This window comes from Capsicum annuum, chromosome 6, assembly GCF_002878395.1.
Source record: "Capsicum annuum cultivar UCD-10X-F1 chromosome 6, UCD10Xv1.1, whole genome shotgun sequence".
NCBI classification, from domain to species: domain Eukaryota; kingdom Viridiplantae; phylum Streptophyta; class Magnoliopsida; order Solanales; family Solanaceae; genus Capsicum; species Capsicum annuum.
Genome location: NC_061116.1, coordinates 227,392,511 through 227,411,250, shown reverse-complemented (window position 1 = coordinate 227,411,250; position 18,740 = coordinate 227,392,511). Strand labels below are relative to the sequence as shown.

General features: G+C 33.8%; 2 protein-coding genes across 3 annotated transcripts; both read left to right on the top strand.

Annotated features, from left to right (window-relative positions):
- Nucleotides 1-6,008: 6,008 nt before the first annotated feature.
- On the top strand, nt 6,009-10,495 carry LOC107875322 (protein YIF1B). 2 transcript variants are annotated; one of them, XM_016721993.2, is made up of 5 exons: nt 6,009-6,251; nt 7,680-7,868; nt 8,201-8,299; nt 8,451-8,602; nt 9,862-10,495. In XM_016721993.2, the coding sequence occupies exons 2-5, from the start codon at nt 7,698-7,700 to the stop codon at nt 10,247-10,249; spliced, it is 810 nt and encodes a 269-aa protein (XP_016577479.1). In that variant the 5' UTR covers nt 6,009-6,251; nt 7,680-7,697; the 3' UTR covers nt 10,250-10,495. The 2 variants fall into 2 exon arrangements, with proteins under 2 accessions (XP_016577479.1, XP_016577478.1); XM_016721992.2 differs by having other exon boundaries at nt 6,032-6,251; nt 7,696-7,868.
- A 3,343-nt stretch (nt 10,496-13,838) lies between these two features.
- On the top strand, nt 13,839-18,343 carry LOC107875323 (26S proteasome regulatory subunit 4 homolog A). Its single transcript, XM_016721994.2, has 6 exons — nt 13,839-14,446; nt 16,023-16,268; nt 16,733-16,902; nt 16,976-17,192; nt 17,280-17,420; nt 18,109-18,343. Exons 1-6 carry the CDS (start codon nt 13,970-13,972, stop codon nt 18,190-18,192), a joined length of 1,335 nt encoding a protein of 444 aa, XP_016577480.2. The 5' UTR covers nt 13,839-13,969; the 3' UTR covers nt 18,193-18,343.
- Nucleotides 18,344-18,740: the final 397 nt, after the last annotated feature.

The following is an 18,740-nucleotide window of genomic DNA, read 5'->3' as shown; positions in this document are numbered from 1 at the left end:
ACCCACAAAAATACCAATGCCAATAACCAATTTGCAGGTGAACGATTTGTTCAATTGAAGCAATCCAGAGCTGCCTATTATCGTGGACAATTGTCGATGAAAGAAATGAAGTCCGTGCCTTTAGAAAAAGTTCTAGCCAGTATTCAACAACTGAAGCAACTTCAAACGGTAGAGATGCAACTGTATACCCTTCTTGTTTGAATTGGAGTTTTGAGGCAGGGGAAGATTTCAATTTTCCTCTCTCAAATTGCAAAAGCCCATGAATATGTTTACACGAGTAGAACACAGACTTAATCACTCTTTCGAGGAAGTTTTCTGAAGTAAGCTTTGGTAAAATAAGCAATGCCGACTGAGCTAACCAATTTGTCGCAAAAATATGTCCATTTGCTTTGCTGTCACTCAACCGTCCTCGTAAGTTGTAATTAGTTATTTCCTCAGAATTACTCAACTTGATATGTTTGGTGTGCAAACAATTGCAAATGAACCTCCGGATTCATGAAAATGTCGACATTTCACATCTCATTTGATCTTTATCTGCCACAACATCCAAAATTGGCGAAAACCACACTTGGACAATCAATACATATTTGAATGCATCATACAAAAGATGTAATTCATTCATATTCACAGGTGTACCCGTCACGCTTCTATATAGTTTGATTATCTTCAAAGGAGAAGTCCTGAGAGGAAGCACACGGTAAGTGTTTAAATGCGGCAAGAGTAACACAAGAAGTTCATTCCTCTCAATGGAGACTGCAAAATGATACTTCCTTTCTTTCTTTTGGACATAGACTACAGTAGCAGTAGCTCCATCAAACAACTGATATGACCGAAACAACAAGGGAAGAACCTCCACTGTATCACAACTTAATAGACGTAATCGAGCAATAGTGCGTAGTAATGATAACTTGAACTTAATAGGCTTCATATAATTGATATCAATCACATCCAAGATAGTATCTCCAGGGGCAAAAACTATAATAGTTCCATTATTTTCCTTCTCAAAACCATAAGAGAAGAAGTCAGCAGTGAGTTTATTAATTAGCCCGTCAGAATAAGCAGTGAGCACATGTAGGAATGAAGACATACCCAACTCTACCCCATCAAGGAAAGTCCATAGAACCTGTCCAATATCAAACCAATTGCAAATGTGTAAGTCGAAGGTACTTCCAAGCCATGAATTGATTTGGGTCATCTCATTCATTTGTCCGTACTTTCGCATCTCATCAAGGAGTGTGCTCCGAATGGTAATGTGAAGTTGAAATTTTATCGCAACAAAAAACAGATGGACTACAACACCAAATATAGAGTCCACATGCCACAGAAAATAACCACTCCTTTGAGGCAACACAGAGAGTCTAGAGGCACTTGATCCAGTGGCCATGAACTCACAACTAATTCCTGGAACCCAACGCTGAAATATGTCCTTCACAGGTAATAAAGTGTGTACAAATGGCCCAAGTTGCAATTGTAGAATTTGGAGGTATCCACCAGGGGTTACTATAAACAAGTTTGCTCCAGGGTCAAAGGGAAATTAATTCAAAATACTTTGATTATTGGGCGTGGAATCAATGTGATAACATATGAATGATCTTCTTGAAATCATCCACAACAATAATTGAATAATGTCTTGTAGTGCCAAGAAATATGGTAAGCAAACTACAAGTGAATGAATACATACCCAACTTTACCCTATCAAGGAAAACCCAGAAAGCTGCCCTGTGTCAACCCAATTATAACTGTATAAACCCAAAGCATGTGGAAGCAAACCAGTAATTTTATATTGAATAGCTTGTCACCAAACTCTACGTAAAGTTTATTTCCCTTGCATGGAAAATCATTGAGACACATCAATTTCGATATTGTATCCTCAACATCAAGAACATAAAGTCGTGAATTCAAACATAAGCCCACGATTTCGATCTCTGTGGTATTTGTATTGTGGATGGAGTGAAGTTCAACTAGAATTTCATCTTCTGCCCATTGAGGAAATTCGCCAAACACCTGATCCGCATTGTATTCTAAATTGACCTCACTGTTATTTTCCACTTTCAACAGTTCAACAATAGCCTGGTTGCAAGAACCCACCTCAGATTGGTTGTCCCCTTCATTCATTTCCACCGAATAGACATTAAGACAAAAACCGCATAGGCAGTCAATATTACATAAACACCCATAAACGCATGAGTTGCATTGACAGTCAACACTACATATGCAATCCTCACCCCAACTCTGAAATTGTTTTAAATCCACAATTATGCCTGAAATTCCATCCACAAAGGCCCTTCTATTGGTATTATTTTGTTCAACTAATTCAGTCAAAGTCGATGATTTCGCAAACATCTTCTTCGAATTACTACCCACAGTCGAGACAGGTTCGTGCTCTGATACCAATTGTTATGTACTTCGATAATGAAAGAGAAATTGAAATCGCGAAAGGGAATTTTTTATTGCAAATCCAAATTCAATACAAACTAGCTATTATAATTGATAAATTGAATTGGATACTATGAGAGATAAGTCGCCATGGAAGCTCCAATCGCCACCTTCAATGGCGATTAGGGATAGAATTAGTCGAGAGGAGGAAGAAGAAGTAGTTAGGAAGAAGAGAGAGAAATGAGAGAATGAGAGGAAAAGATCGTTGGGATTTTACCAAAATAATTCGTTCCCTCCTTCACAATATTTCATTGTGTTTATATTAAAGTGGACTGTCCGTGCCTCTCACGTGACCCAAATGTATGTCTCTCACGCGACCATTAATACTACAGGTCATGACAGATTAACCCTCGAAGCTCCAAATTTTTAACCCCAACAAATCAAATTATGTTTGGGAAAAGGTTCTCTCTAACAAGGATCGCGATCTGTAAAATTTTCAGATTTTCATGTGTTATTTTTTTTTTTTTTGGATTGAAATGCTCGATCAAATTAGGTGTATGTCACGAGTTTGAATTCTACTAAGTATGATTTTCACTAGGGTTAGTGTTCTCTTAAGAAGGAATACTCAACTTTTGGGGTCAGCTTCGCTCATGAAGAAAGAAGAGCGGACCGTTGTAGTCTCGATTCCTATCAGCCAAAGAGTTCGATTTCAAGTTCAACAATTTATTGACCTATTTGGTTAAATACCGAGCGACAAGCACCTATTTTCCTTCTTCTTTTTTTTTACCGTATTTTTGAACAAGTTTCTGGAGAACACATTAGTAGAGAAGGGTGGAGGGACAAGCCTGTCGTCCATGAAAGTTTGAAGTTGGAACAAAAGAACATGCTCCATCTGAATTTGTGTGATACTATTTTATAGTCGGTCTAAAAAAGAATGATACCTTTTTATATTAGTAATAATTTATGTTTAATACTATTTTATAGTCGGTCTTTCATTGATCTTCATTGCTTTCTTAAGTTTGTACATTTGTTTTTGAAAAATAAGTTCAACACTTATACGTACCCAAAATACTTTTCTTGCATTAATTAATTTGATGATAATACCCAGTAATGACATTACAAATAAATATTTGACTTTCATTGATAATTGTTAGAATTGAACAAAAATTTGGAAAGAGACTGCGGAAAAATTAAAATAGAATTGAATGAGTAATTGGAATGAATAATTGAATTGAATAAATGAATGAACGAATAATAATTGAATTGATGAATTACTGGATTAAATATAATTGATGTATATTGAACATATAAGAATGAATATTGGATAAATGTTTTGAATGAAGGAATGATTGAATTGAATTCAATACTCTTGAATTGATTGTGTTTATTGATGAATATTGAATTTTGATTGATTCAATAATGAAACTGAATACTTGTTGAATTATTGAATGAATACAACAATTGATGTACAATGCCCTATTTATACAATTAAATAAATGAAATTAACCAAAACTAAAGGCAACACTAAATCAACTTTAAAATTCTAAATATGGTAAAGTCTAATTACGGTATAAAATAATATAGAGATGTACTTTTAAATAAGGTAAGATACACTCCTAAATGAGTTATAAGATATTAAAAATTTATACTACAGATTTAGTTGTACAAAAGGAATAAAATAATATATAAAATTTTTCTAAATTTGGACCGAAATCAACATGTTGAGGCGGCTGAAAGCTTGTCCAAGCTATGTACTGCAATTGATGAATATACAGTGAGATAAAACGGTTAATCAACCTGATCTATGAATATACAGTGAGAACAGGTGAATCAACCCGGTCTGTTGAACACATACAACAACATTCTAATAAATAATGATATAAATATTTATTTGATATGATCGAGAATAGTTCTAAAAAATTGACTCTCAAGTTGAAAGCGGAAAGAAGTTTATAAGTTGTCCGATTTGCTTTTACTCCAACAAGATAAATCTTCTATAATATATTAAAAGTGTGTGAAGACTCTTAGAAAAGTGATTTGAACTTTTTGTGCTTCATTAAACGACTCTTTAATAAATTAAATTGTCTTTTCACTTTTTAAAAAAATTTATTATTTAACTATTTTCATAATATTGACTCCTAGTATATGGGATAGGACTTTAATAAATATATCAAAAAATATATTTTTACAAAAACAATTCGACTACTGTGAATTTTTTTGATAAAAAATACATAAAGATATGCAACTTTTCCCTAAATAGAAAAGGACTCCAATTAAGTTTTGGAGTCTTCCATTATTCTCATTTCTCTGCATTTATAAAATTAATATAATATTAATCATTGTATTCTAACTTATGTTTTGACTTAAGGAGAAAGTCTATTTCGATTTCTATTTTTGAGGTAAATTAACTTTAATTCATGCTTTTCTTTTTTATGTGGATACTTATGCAATTATACATCATATTTTATGGACGCACATTATACTAAATTTTATTTTCTTGGTCTTTTGCATACTGATTTTACGTTTCTTTTTTCTTTTGAGATTATTATATTATTTGTCGTAGATTTGCTATTTTTTTTTTTTTTGTTGCTAAATACATGTAATAGATGAATATTCAATTTGTATAAAGATTAGGTACGAGTAAACCTATTTTGTCAATTTAATATTTATTTGTCATGAATAGTACCTAATTTTACATGATAATTAATTTATTATTGATCCTTAAATTAGAGTACAATTATATATAACTAAAATAACATTAAGTTTACAAGAATATTTAACTTAAATTAAGAGTTGTTACTTTTTTATATTGTTCTGATTTCTATTTTGTAAAAATATATGTATCATTTAAAATATATCTTTTACCAATTCAAGTTTTATATTAAATAACTTGGGATAATCTCTAATCCCTAATTTTTCTCTAATCTCTAATCTATAACTATATCTAAATCTATAATTTATATCTATATAATATATTAAAAGTGTGACCTTAGTAATAGTGTTTGAACTTCTTACCATTCATTATAAGTTTTTGTTTTAGACAAAATCATTATTTTACTATTTTTTCTAATATTTAAGAGTTGAAAATTAATTAAATATATTTATGGTAAACTTTTCCTTATTAGAAGCCATTAGAATTAATGAAAGCTAATTCTTTTTTCATTAGTTTAAGAATTCTAAATCAATTAAATTTGATTTTAAGAAGTTTTGAAAAATTTAGAAATAAATATAAAAACGTTAGATAATACCTCCACAGTGAATAAAATTATTTAATTTTAAATTATCAAAAGTTAGCTAAACTAGTATTTAATAAATGAACAACTAATCATTTCTCGATTTATCGTTGATTTAATGATAAGAGCACAATAAATGCTATACGAGTTAAATTCAAGTAAAAAAAAAAAAGTATAAATAACATAAATACCAACCCTTTTGGTAGTACCTATATTCTCTCCCACTTTTTTAATTAATTACTCTCTCTCCTTATTAATATACATAACATAGCTGATATATACATAGTATTCTGTGTATATGTTGGGATTTTTATAATATGTTTAGGGAATTGAAATTTTTTGTAATATTGAAAATATAAGTTGTGTATTTATGTAATTTTTAGAAAAAAAATTATGAGCGAATTTAAAAACTATCTACCACCACTACGAAATTTCTCGGTTATTGGAAAAAAAGGAAAAAAAAAAAAAAGGGGGGGGAGTTCAGTGGGTCGGCCTGTAATATACGGGCCTACCCCGACCCGACCCGACCCGACTAATAACTTAGACGTGTGAAATCTGGAGTAAATAGAGTTGTAACTGTAAACTCAGGCAATCTTCCAAAATTCTTCTGCAAACTTTGCTTCCATCTCAGTTTAAATCTCTGTAAGTCTTCTATTCCGTCTTTTTTTTTCCGACCTCTGAGAATTTATTGTGTAGTAGCCTTTACAGATCTCCATTTTTAGTTCGTAGTTCGTTTGCTCCCTTCCTCAACAGTCAACAACACAGGATCTATATTTGTTCGCACTTTTTTTTTTTTTTTCTTTTTGCATTTTCCTGGTAATTTAAGCTATTAATTTTGATTTTCGATTTGTCGCCTGGATTTTTTTTATTCCTGTTTGGTATGTAAATCGTAGTGATTTGTGATTTGTGAATTGGAATTATTGATTGATGAATGTTTTTGATCTTTTTTCATGATGAATTGCAACTTTTTTAATACGAAAATCTCTTTTTTTGAGTGATCTGTCAAAAATATACTGAAAGTATTCGGGTTTTTTGAGTTTGAATTTCAAACCTGAACTATCAGGCGAGTGAGTTTTGTACTTGAACTATCATCAACTGTTTATCAAAATGCACCTCAGCTATTAATGGTTCACTTTTTCTACCTGAATGATGGTGAAAATTCAGGCACAAAAAGTTAATAATTGATAGTTGAGGTGTGTTTTAATAAGTAGTTGGTTATAGACTTATAGTTCAGGTATGGAACTCAAAAAAATGAGAATGCTTTAGGTGTGCTTATGACCATTAGCTCATTTTTTTAACAACAAAGGAGTTGTAAAAGGTATGTGTAACCTAAGGAATTCTCCTAGTTTTAGTGCTGTAGGTACAAATAAGTGATGAATTAATTCTTATCTGGCAGAAAAAGTTAGTCAATGGAAGTAATTGTAAGAAGATAAATTTGCATGGGAATCTGGGCAGTCGAAACTAGATATGATGAAAAGATAAAATTTAAGTGTGATCTGATTGAAACAAAGCGATTGAATCGTTTTCTGGCTCTACATACTTTCTGGGCTACTAGTTCTTTGCCTGTCCTTTCTCCGGATATCTTTATATTGAGGTTATGAACTTATTGGGATGTCCTAGGGGTAGCATTTACTGATGAAATTGGCTAAAAAATGTTGGATGAGAAAAGTGAAGTTTCTGAATTGAGCTGAACAATTATCTTTGGTATGTGTTAGCTAATAGCAAGATGAGATACTGGGAAAGTATGTTTCTCAGACTCTTCAAAAATGTCGTCAGGTGCGTGTTGGATTCTCCAAAAGCAGTGCATCTTTGGAGGATCCAACACAGGTGAGGCAACATTTTTGAGAGAATCCAAGAAACATATCCTGGAGTAAGTGGGCTGCAGGCTAAAGTTGTTTGTGATGTTAGAAAATCGAGTTGGCCCTGTTTGGTAGTTTTACACCTCAGAATACTATCTTTTTTGCCTTTGGGTACCTAGGCACTTGCTGGCTTATAATCCTAGACTCAATCAAGCAGTGCGAAAAATGAATTATGCTTATGCTGAGTTACTAACAGTTGTCTTGATTAAAGAAAAATCCTCCTGCAGAAATGTATGATAACCTGGGAGCACAGCCTGGGGTGCCAAGACCTCCTGGTAATACACAGGCAAATCCTTTTGGGAATGCCTTCTCTGGTGGTAGCTCAGGGTTCATCAGAAGCGGACTAGGGGCTTATGGAGAAAAATTCCTTGGTTCCAGTTCTGAATATGTTCAAAGCAATGTAAGTTGCTACACACAGACTACTTTCCATAATATCTTGATCAAAAAGTAGTGTAAGTTGCTTTCATGGACTGGTCATACTTCTACGTTTTGCCACTTACCGTAAAAAGTATTTTTCTATAGATCGTTCTGTTAGAAAGCTTCCTAAATGTTTCTCTGAAGCTGTACACGATTTAACATTATTGTCCAAATCATTTTTCCTGTACACGATTTAACATTATTGTCCAAATCATTTTTCCATTCTGTCTAGATATTTTTTATTGCTGGATGACATTGATAAAGTAGTCCAGCTTTTCCGATGGCAATAAAATTGACAACTTTTCAATTGAACAGATAAGTAGGTATTTTTCCGATCCTCAGTACTACTTCCAAGTGAATGACCAGTATGTGAGAAACAAATTGAAAGTTGTGCTTTTCCCATTTCTACACAGAGTAAGCTCATGAAACCCTTGATCTCTCTCATTGTTGCATTACGATCTTGATATATTTTTTGATTCAATTTCTTACCTTTTGACCCCGCTTGTGGGATCACACTGGGTATGTTGTTATTGTTCTGATTGGTTACCTTTTCATTTGTCTGCAGGGTCATTGGACAAGAATCACAGAGCCTGTAGGTGGCAGGCTGTCCTACAAGCCCCCTATCTTTGATATAAATGCTCCAGATTTGTACATTCCTTTCATGGCATTTGGTACTTACCTCGTTCTTGCTGGTTTATCTTTGGGTCTCCAGGGAAGGTAAGCAGTGTTTCTCAAGCTTTCTTAATTCTGGTTTCTTTGTGCCCAATAATGATAAGTTCGTTGATTTTTGATGACCATAATGAGAAGTTCTTTGATTCCTTATTGTCAAATTTCTGCACGGAATTTTGTTGGTGGTTGCTTACCTCTTTCTTTTGTATAAAGTGCCAATAAATGTACACATGCTCATATAGAAGACAAAATGCTGCTTAAACTGAAGTACTGAACAACAACAAAAACATACCCATTATAATCCCAGGAGTTGGGGTCTTGGGAGGGTAGAGTTTACACAGACCTTACCTTTACCTTGTCATTGTCAGGTTGAGAAGTAGTTTCCGAAAGACTCGGCTCAAAGAAAGCAAAAACACGACTTTTGAGAAGACATGAGCAATAGCAGGACAGTAAGAAAGTAGAGGCATACAAGACAATAAGCAGTAATAGATAAATAACAAAAATGCCAAAGTTAGTGAACTAATAAAAATAATAAACATACCAAAAATAATACTAATAGTACTAACTGGAGAAACCAAACACAAAACTAACTATTTCTAGCCTTCTACCCGAATTCTTGACCTCCACACCCTCCTATCAAGGTCATTGTCATGTCCTGCCTGATTTCTCCCCAATATTTCTTTGGCCTACTCCTACCTCTCCGAAGCCCCTCCAGCTTCAACCTCCCAAACCTCCTCACTAAGGTGTCTGTGCATCTTCTCTTGATATGCCCGAACCATTTAAGTGCTTAAACTGACCTTATTAGAATTGTTAGCATACGTACTTGTTGCATGTAGCTATCTGCTCTTCCTCTTAAATTTAGATGTCCTAGTATGGCTACGCATGGCTGTTGAGGTACCAATTAAATTTTATTATATTTAAAATAAGTGTGGATTCAAAAGTGAACATAAGGTTAATTTCAAAGAATTTGAATAACTTCTTTTGATAAAGTGGGTTCCATAGTACTGTATGATATGGCCTATGAGTTTGAAAAAGAGTTGGAGAATATGGAGAATCTATTCGACCCTTCTAAGATGGTGCAAACCTTCTAAGATGGTGCAAACCAAATAGAAACTATCCAAATTAAAAAATTAGGACAATAAGTTGGGCAGTCGGAGTGATATTTTGTATTAATGGTGGGCTACAGTTGGTAATATACTTTGACTTCAACGTACACCTGAACCCTTCTTTTGCATGTTGTATACTGTTGGAGTATGGAATAATTTCCTCCATTTGTGTTGATTCGGAATCTTTTTTTCTGTCGCCAGATTTACCCCAGAAGCTCTAAATTGGTTGTTCATCAAAGGGCTAGTTGGTTGGTGTTTAGAGGTTTCTTTGCTGAAGATGACATTGTATTCACTGGGCAGTGGAGAGGCTCCTCTCCTTGACATCGTGTCATACGCTGGATATGCGTTTGCAGGATTGTCTATAGCTCTTCTTGGAACAATTATATGGAGCCATTCTTACTACTTCTTGATGCCATGGACAAGCTTATGCATGGGAATATTCTTAGTGAAGACGATGAAGAGAGTTCTTTTCGCAGAGGTGAGAACTTATGATTCAAGCCGGCACCATTACCTCCTCATCTTCATCGCCCTAGCTCAGTTCCCACTACTTTTTTGGCTTGGAAAGATAAGTCTTAATTGGTTCTTTTGAGAAACAATAGTTTTATCTCCAGCACTAAAATGGTTCAGCACCTGTGTTCTGTGAAGTAATGTGAACAATTTTGTGTAGGATTTCCATGTACCTGCAATTGAATCACATATTACAGGCGGAGTTAAAGTGTAATTCATCCTAAACATTATACTATTAGAACTTTCTGATGGTGCTTTGAATTTTTCTTTTAGATAGTGCACTTTTATGTCGTATGAAGTTTTAAATGAGAGAAGTTTTTCAAGTCAAGATGCTGACAATTAGATTTATTTCATCTGAAACTTTGTTTCATGTAGTGCACTGATGTTGGAAGTAACCATGCAGTGCTGGTAACCATTTAGACATGTTATTATGTTAATACTAGCTCTGATTTTCGAAGTATAATACAAACTTGTGTTCCTTACGTCATTTTCAATACACTGACATTGCAATGTTTACATTTACTAAGATTTTTGCTTAGGGTTGGTTGTCTCTATCACACTGTGGTTCTTCTCCGGATTCTGATAATGCATGATGCTTTATGCATCGAGGAGACGTCCTTTTTTTTTTTTTGGGCCCTTACAAGTTCTGTTTCAATTGACTCAGAGACGTCCTTTTTTTTAATCTTTTGACCCTTACAAGTTCTTTTCAATTGACTCAAAAATATTCACACAAATAATGAGAAATGAGGAGAAGGTAACAAGTCTATGTTAGAAACTTGTAAAAGATTATGTAACACCCTTTACAGCCTGTTTGGATTGTGGTTTCCCATGGTATGGTATCGTATGGTTACCATGGGAACCATGTTTGTTTCCATGAGTTTCTAAAAATAGTGGTATGGTATGTTACTATTCCATGGTTTGATAACCATGGAATGAAGCAGTTTATTGAACCACCAAATTGGTGGTGTGTCATGGTTTTCATTTTTCTTTTCCAACTATACCGTTATATAATTTTCTTTAATCCTATTTTAATCTTATCAACAAAATACATGCTAAGACTATGCATTTGTTAATAAGATCGAAGATTGCAAGACTTCCTGTTAGCAATATAAAAATTCAAAGAGTGAGAAAAACGATCACAGTTATTTAGTAGTAGTAATTTTTAATGCCAATAAAAACTCAATTCAATCAAAAAAAATTGAAAATTGAAATGGAGGGAAATAGAGTGAATGCACAAAAAGCATATACATGGAAAGTGATTGTTGAACTCTAAGATACATACATGTATACCAATTGTTTTCTTGATTGGGAAGTGCTTCCCGATTGCATTAGTTTGCGTTCGTCAAACTTTTGTTTAGCAAATACCCTTGTGAATTTGGCGTCTTAAAAGGATCATCGGGTAGCTATGAGAAGCATCAAGAAAGAAAGGACAACTGGTTACGCTAGCACTGATATGGATAAAAGAGTTGATAATTCAAATGTATTACAATTAGAGACATTTTAGTAAATTTACCTGTTATCATACCGTATCATACCATCAAACCAAACAAAAAATCTATTATTAAACCGCAGTGAACAATACAGTCCATCCAAACATGGTACTGTACCATACCATACTACACTATACTATATATTATGAAACCATGACAAACCACCATCCAAACAGGTTGTTACTATATTGTATGGTAAATTGAATACAATCAATATTTTTCAACTTTAATTTGAAAATGTTTGCTCTCGCAATCTGCTACTCAAACATCTTCTATATAAATAGAATTATGTTAAAATGAAGAAGAAGAAGTGGGTAATTTATCTACTCAACCCCAATTCAATTGCAAACTCATGAACCATTCGTTTGAACTGCTTAAATATATCATATTTACAAACTCAGTATTTTTAAGTCCTTCAAATAGTTTATATGTTTAAACCTGTAGTACAACTATCACTTAAATCATAAATCATTAATGTGTTCTTCGCTTCACTAAACTTGTGTTTGCCTTGTCCAATAAAAGTTAATGTCGTAGGTTTTATTTTACAAGGCAAATAAAGTCACTTATCTATTCTTTGACTTATAAAGTGGGGAATAAATTCCCCTTTACTTATAAGTCGAATATGGACTCTCACCTTGTAACGTAGAATTTCATGTTTGCCTTGTAAGGTTGGATCCCATGTTTGCTTTGTAACAACTTCAAAATTTGTTGCATGATACTATATGGAGAGTGTAGATTTCTTTCATTTGTATCAATCCTAAAAACTTTTATCAAAGTGCATGACTTAAAATATTTGTTGAACCTTATTCATTTCTTACTCTGAGATGAATGATAATAAGGTAAGAGTAAATTTACATTGGGGTGGTGTTTGGATGTTAGGAGTAAAATTGATATTGCTAATCTGAAAGATGATGTGGTTATTTTTTATCGATATTTAAATTATTTTACGTCCAACGGACAACCAAATACCCAATTTGGAATGATGATTCTTTATCTTTATTTCTTCATACCATTAAAATTTTTGGTAATCGTCTTAAGCTACAAACTCTTGACATAGTATGCGTCTGTTGAACATTCTTCTATTGTTGAAGGACCTATGGATAGTAATTTTAATCTTCGAGTGAGTCAAAATTCTTCGAATTTGAATATTGATTCCCAAACATGCAAAACATCACCCCCAACGTAAATTTATTCTTATCTTATTATCATTCATTTTAAAGTAAAAAATAAATAAGGTTCAATAAATATTTTGAGTTGCACTTTTGACAAAAAATTTTACAATCGAGGCAAGTGAAAAAACCTAAACTTTTTATAATAGCACCATGCAGCAACTTTTGAAGCTGTTACAAGGCAAATATGAGAATTGAGATCCTACCTTACAAGGTGACAATGCAGACTCGACTTACAAGTAGGTCCAATTAGCCAAATAGGGGGATTTATTTCCGCTTTATCAGTCAAAGGGTAAGATAAATGATTTTATTTATCTTGTAAGATAAATCGTACTTTCGTCTTGCACTTTATTAAATAACCGACGATGTTAATTTTTAATGAACAATATGAACATATTGTTCGTTTTAAAACTTTTTCATTTTCATATGCCCCGGACTCTCTTTAAATAACTCCTTAGTTTCTCCATCTAACTTTAGCTAATCCCTTCGTAAGAATACTAACAAAATATGAAGTAATATGTTTTTTTAATGAAAATATAACTAAAATATATTCTCTCCGTTCATTTTTACTTGACTCATTTTAACTTAACATATTCATTAAAAGAAATAATCATTAACGTGACTATTTTACCATAATATCCTATTAATTGATGATTATTATTGTATCTTAAAATTAGTTTAGAGCATAAATAATTAATCTTAAGAATAAATAATTTTTTTAATATATTAAAAATGATAATTAAAAATAAAATTCAATTAAAAAATTTATGACAAGTAATTACGAACGAAAGGAGTATTTATTAATTCAAACTTTTTCTTTTTATAATCATGAAATTTAAATCAACTTATACGTACTTCAACTTATTAAACGGACATCAAGAGTAGGACACATGAAAAAAATATTTTAATGTCTTTTGGATTTAATATGATTTAACTTATATATGAAAAAAATATTATTTTTTTTTGATAATCTAAACAAATTTTATCTTACTAGTGAAATTTTATTTAATGTATTAAAATTATTTTTGACACCCCAGAATATCTTTTATATATATCTTGGAGAGGAAGAAAAGCATAACTCAGAAATCCCAATCCTATTTCCAAACCCCTTTCTCTTCTCACTCCATACTACAAAAAAACTCAATGGGTCAAGGAACACCCGGCGGACTTAACCGGCAACTCCCAGGCGACCGGAAAAACGACGGCGACAAAAAGGAGAAAAAGTTCGAACCATCAGCTCCGCCGGCACGTGTAGGTCGGAAACAACGGAAGCAAAAAGGTCCCGAAGCAGCAGCACGGTTACCAACCGTAACGCCGTTAACTAAATGCAAGCTGCGGCTATTAAAGCTAGAGAGAATTAAGGATTATTTGTTAATGGAAGAAGAGTTTGTTGCGAATCAGGAAAGGTTAAAGCCACAGGAAGAGAAAACGGAAGAGGATAGATCTAAAGTTGATGATTTACGTGGATCTCCGATGAGCGTTGGGAATTTGGAAGAGCTTATTGATGAAAATCATGCTATTGTTTCCAGTTCTGTTGGACCGGAGTATTATGTTGGGATTTTGTCGTTTGTTGATAAGGATCAACTTGAACCTGGATGTGCTATTTTGATGCATAATAAGGTATTCAATTTTTATTTTCTGTTTGTAGTTATTCAGAAATATTTGATAGATTCTTAGCTTTAGGGTTTCAATAAGGCCAAGGCCTTTTTGCTTATTACTACAATTTGGACCTAGTTTTGAGTAATTTTGAGATTCGTATGCATTTGAATTATGGTTCCATTTATCAAATTGTGATTTACTTGTTCAGATTTTAGCGAGTTAACAATTTATATAGTGGAAGTAGTATTTTAGGTGACTGATTATTTATAATGCTAAAAGAATGATCTTTTAATTGGGAGCTGAGTAATTTAGACCTAATACTGTGTAATTTTGAGATCCGTTTGCATTTGAATTCGAAAATTTGGGTAGGATTATGGTTCAATTTATCAGATTGTGATTTACTACTTGAGATTTTGGTGAGTTAGGCATTTGGATCGTGGAAGTAGTATGTAAAAGGAAGTCGACTGGGATTATTTTTGGAATCGTAGTATTTTAGGTGGCTGATTATTTATAGTGCTAAAAGCATGATCTTTTAGTGTCACAGAGAGCTTTTTAGTGTGTGATTGATTAAGAGCTGTCTATATTATGTATTTAGTTCACTTACAGCTGTTCTTTGTCGTTGGTAGCTATAATCCTTCAGCTATGTCAAACCAGCTAAGTGGTTAATCTGCTATTTCTGTTCATTGGTTAATAAGTGCTTCATAGCAGGTTGGTAGTCTTATCGGCTCTTTCAGGACTTCCTCACTATTATCATTTACGTTGTATGCTGAGGATACATTTGGAGATTCTTTTCTTCCTTTTGGATTATATTCTCTTTGCGTAGTGGAAACTAGGGGTGGCTGTTAGAGTATAGCAGAAATCAGCATGAAAGTGGGACAAATTTAAAGGCTTAAATTTATATGGAATGACAGGTTGCATTCTATCATTTTCTTCATCTGAATTTTTGAAAGTTTCAAAGTGCTAGTGCGATGGTCATTTGAATACTTCAGGAATGAATTGAAGATCTGATTAAAACAATAAAATAGCCACAATAAAGTAGAAGAAAAGAAGTATAGTTTAGAGAGTCGATTTGTTAAATAGAAAGACATTATCCTATAACCAGTAGATTTGAACCCCTTCTGGAAACCAGATTCTCATATTTACAAATATGGAACAACCCTAATTTGTCGATGCACAATCACTCTTTGCCTTAGAGCCCTGAAATTGGTTCTATGGATATTGTGATAACAGCTAGGCAGAAACATAATTTGATTCACACCTGTTGAAGATTTTGTGAGATTCATGATTTAATTTTGGACAATATTAATGCCATTGACTAGTTAAGTTTTATTGTTGTAGCAAGCCGTGTTTAACAATCACTCTTCCATAATATTCTTTTTTGTCATCTATTTTGGGTTGTTATCTTTTGTTTGTTCGGTAGTAATTTGTCTGCAAATGTCTTCCTTTATTCCTTTGAAGTAGTGGTGAAACCGTGTAAGTATCTTTGTCAAAAAAAAATGTGCAAGTCTGAGTGGTTAATTTTGACATTATGATTTCCTCAATTCAGATTCTATCTGTTGTTGGTCAATTTTGACAATCTGATTTCCTCAAAAATCAGGTTCTATCTGTTGTTGGTCTTCTACAAGACGACGTCGATCCAATGGTTTCTGTCATGAAGGTTGAGAAAGCTCCTTTGGAATCATATGCTGACATTGGTGGATTAGATGCCCAGATTCAGGAGATTAAAGAAGCAGTTGAGCTTCCCTTGACTCACCCTGAGTTGTATGAAGATATTGGTATTAAACCTCCTAAAGGCGTCATTCTGTATGGAGAGCCTGGGACTGGCAAAACCTTACTTGCCAAGGTTTGTGAAATTTCCAATTGTGTATGCTGTGCTTAGAATAGGCTTATTTCTATTTTGACTTCCCTAGTTGGAATCAGCAAGTCTATAATGCGAGTAAACCAAGTTTTTGAAGTACAGTTTGCAGTGTTTCTGCTACAGCTTTAAAATGATAAAAAAGGGAGTAAATGATTCAAAGCATACATGCCTCTTAAGAGGCTATCAGTTGGGTGGAAATATGTAGCCAAGTTCGATTTTAGTTAGGTGGTTTGGGCACCTTACAGTTTGATGAATAGTTTCCGACAAATCTTGTGCTACAGTATATCTTGACGGATGCCATCCCTGTGATTTCTTTGTCCTTGTGTGTACATGTGCAGACAGTTATAATCAACTAGTTATAGAGTGCTGTTCATCTACTTTCAGAACATAATTTCCCTCTAGCCCGTAATAAGATAATACTCAAAGCTTTATTAAACCTTTTTGTTCAGGCAGTTGCAAACTCTACTTCAGCAACTTTCCTGCGTGTTGTGGGAAGTGAACTGATTCAGAAGTATTTGGGAGATGGGCCTAAATTGGTCAGGGAGCTCTTCAGAGTTGCTGATGATCTCTCACCTTCCATTGTCTTTATTGATGAAATCGATGCAGTCGGTACAAAGAGGTATGCATCTGGAATCTGTTCCTGAGGTTGGTATACATGATGTGTGTTAATAATTAATATGTTTCTTCCTCAGGTATGATGCACATTCTGGTGGTGAACGAGAAATTCAGAGGACTATGTTGGAACTGCTGAACCAGTTAGATGGTTTTGATTCCAGAGGAGATGTGAAGGTGATTCTTGCAACAAATAAAATTGAGAGTTTGGATCCTGCCCTGCTTCGACCTGGTAGGATAGACAGGAAAATTGAGTTCCCTCTTCCTGATATTAAAACAAGGAGGCGCATTTTCCAGGTTTGTGCATTACATTATGAAATATACAATGTGTGATGCTTTAGGTGTGCATCCTGTTACATGAACCATCTTATTTTTGGTATGCAGATACACACAGCAAGGATGACTTTGGCTGATGATGTCAATTTAGAAGAATTTGTTATGACTAAGGATGAATTTTCGGGTGCTGATATCAAGGCAATATGTACTGAGGCTGGATTGCTCGCTTTAAGAGAGCGGCGTATGAAGGTGAGACTTGAAAATGGGGGAAGTCATTTTGATTTATTCATGATGTCTAGGCATATCGTAGAATATGTCTGAGAAAAAGCCAGGCGGAGCGGCAATGCATGTTTGATTTGACTGATTTTTGCTTTGGATGACATCTTTTTTTAACAATGGCACGTAGCTGAACTTACATATATGAAAATGAAGGGATCTGATCTTTACAATTATCTAATGTTTTTGTGGAAGGGAGAGATGGAGTTTGATCTTATTTGCTTGGAATAAATACCCTCCATCGTAATATATCTCCTTTTGTGCTCCAATAAATGCAATGCCCATCTTATTTTACTTATGCAGTTAGACTTTGCAGAAATATGAAGATGGCCTGGATGGACAATGCAGAAACATGTTCAGGATGTTAGAAACTGGAAATATATTTGATTTTTTGAAATTTCCTCAATTTGGGCCATTGATTTTCTCCGACACATAAGTATATCGAATATCTAGTCTGAAAAAGTAAAAGATCATGGGAAATAGAAGATCAAATATATATATATATCTGTAGTTCATTTCTGCACTGTTCTTTTGCTGGCAAAATATTTTCCTGGGGTGGTTGCTTAAAATTTCTATTCCTGTTATCGTGACTCTTGGAACTTTTGGACTGATAGTCTACCTGGTACTATAGATATTAACAATACTATTTTTATATCTGCAGGTTACTCATGCAGATTTCAAGAAGGCGAAGGATAAGGTCATGTTCAAGAAGAAAGAGGGAGTCCCAGAAGGGCTTTACATGTAATCAATCATGATGTATCATTTCTGTTCCTGTTTGTTCTTGACTTGAATACTCCGTTTTCAGTTAAAACATTAGTTCTCTTTATTTGTGTTGACGTCCTGGGGAAAACAACATATTATATTGAGCTTAATCTGTTTTCCGCATTTGCTTATTACCCTTTGCCTTAGTCACTTTCATTTCTGTTGAATCTTATTTTCGACATCTGGTTGGTGCATTTCTTTTCATTTCTTGGGGAATTTCAATTGCTTCAGTGGAAAAGGTGCATAGCGCCTCTCAAGTGACTGACTCATTTTTGTGCATAAAAGCTAGCGCTATGCGTGGGGTTCGGGGTAGCCCGGACACAAGGGCCTATTGTATGCAGCCCTACCCCGCATATCACGGCTTGAACCCGTGATCTCATGGTCTCTTATTTAACCTTGGTTCTTTTAAAGAAACTTGGTCTCTTATTAACCTTGGTTCTTTTAAAGAAACTTGCTTACTGCGTGTTGTGCATAAATGTGAAAGAAAGTGAAAATGATTTGTTGAACTTGTTAATTACAACTTACTGGTGT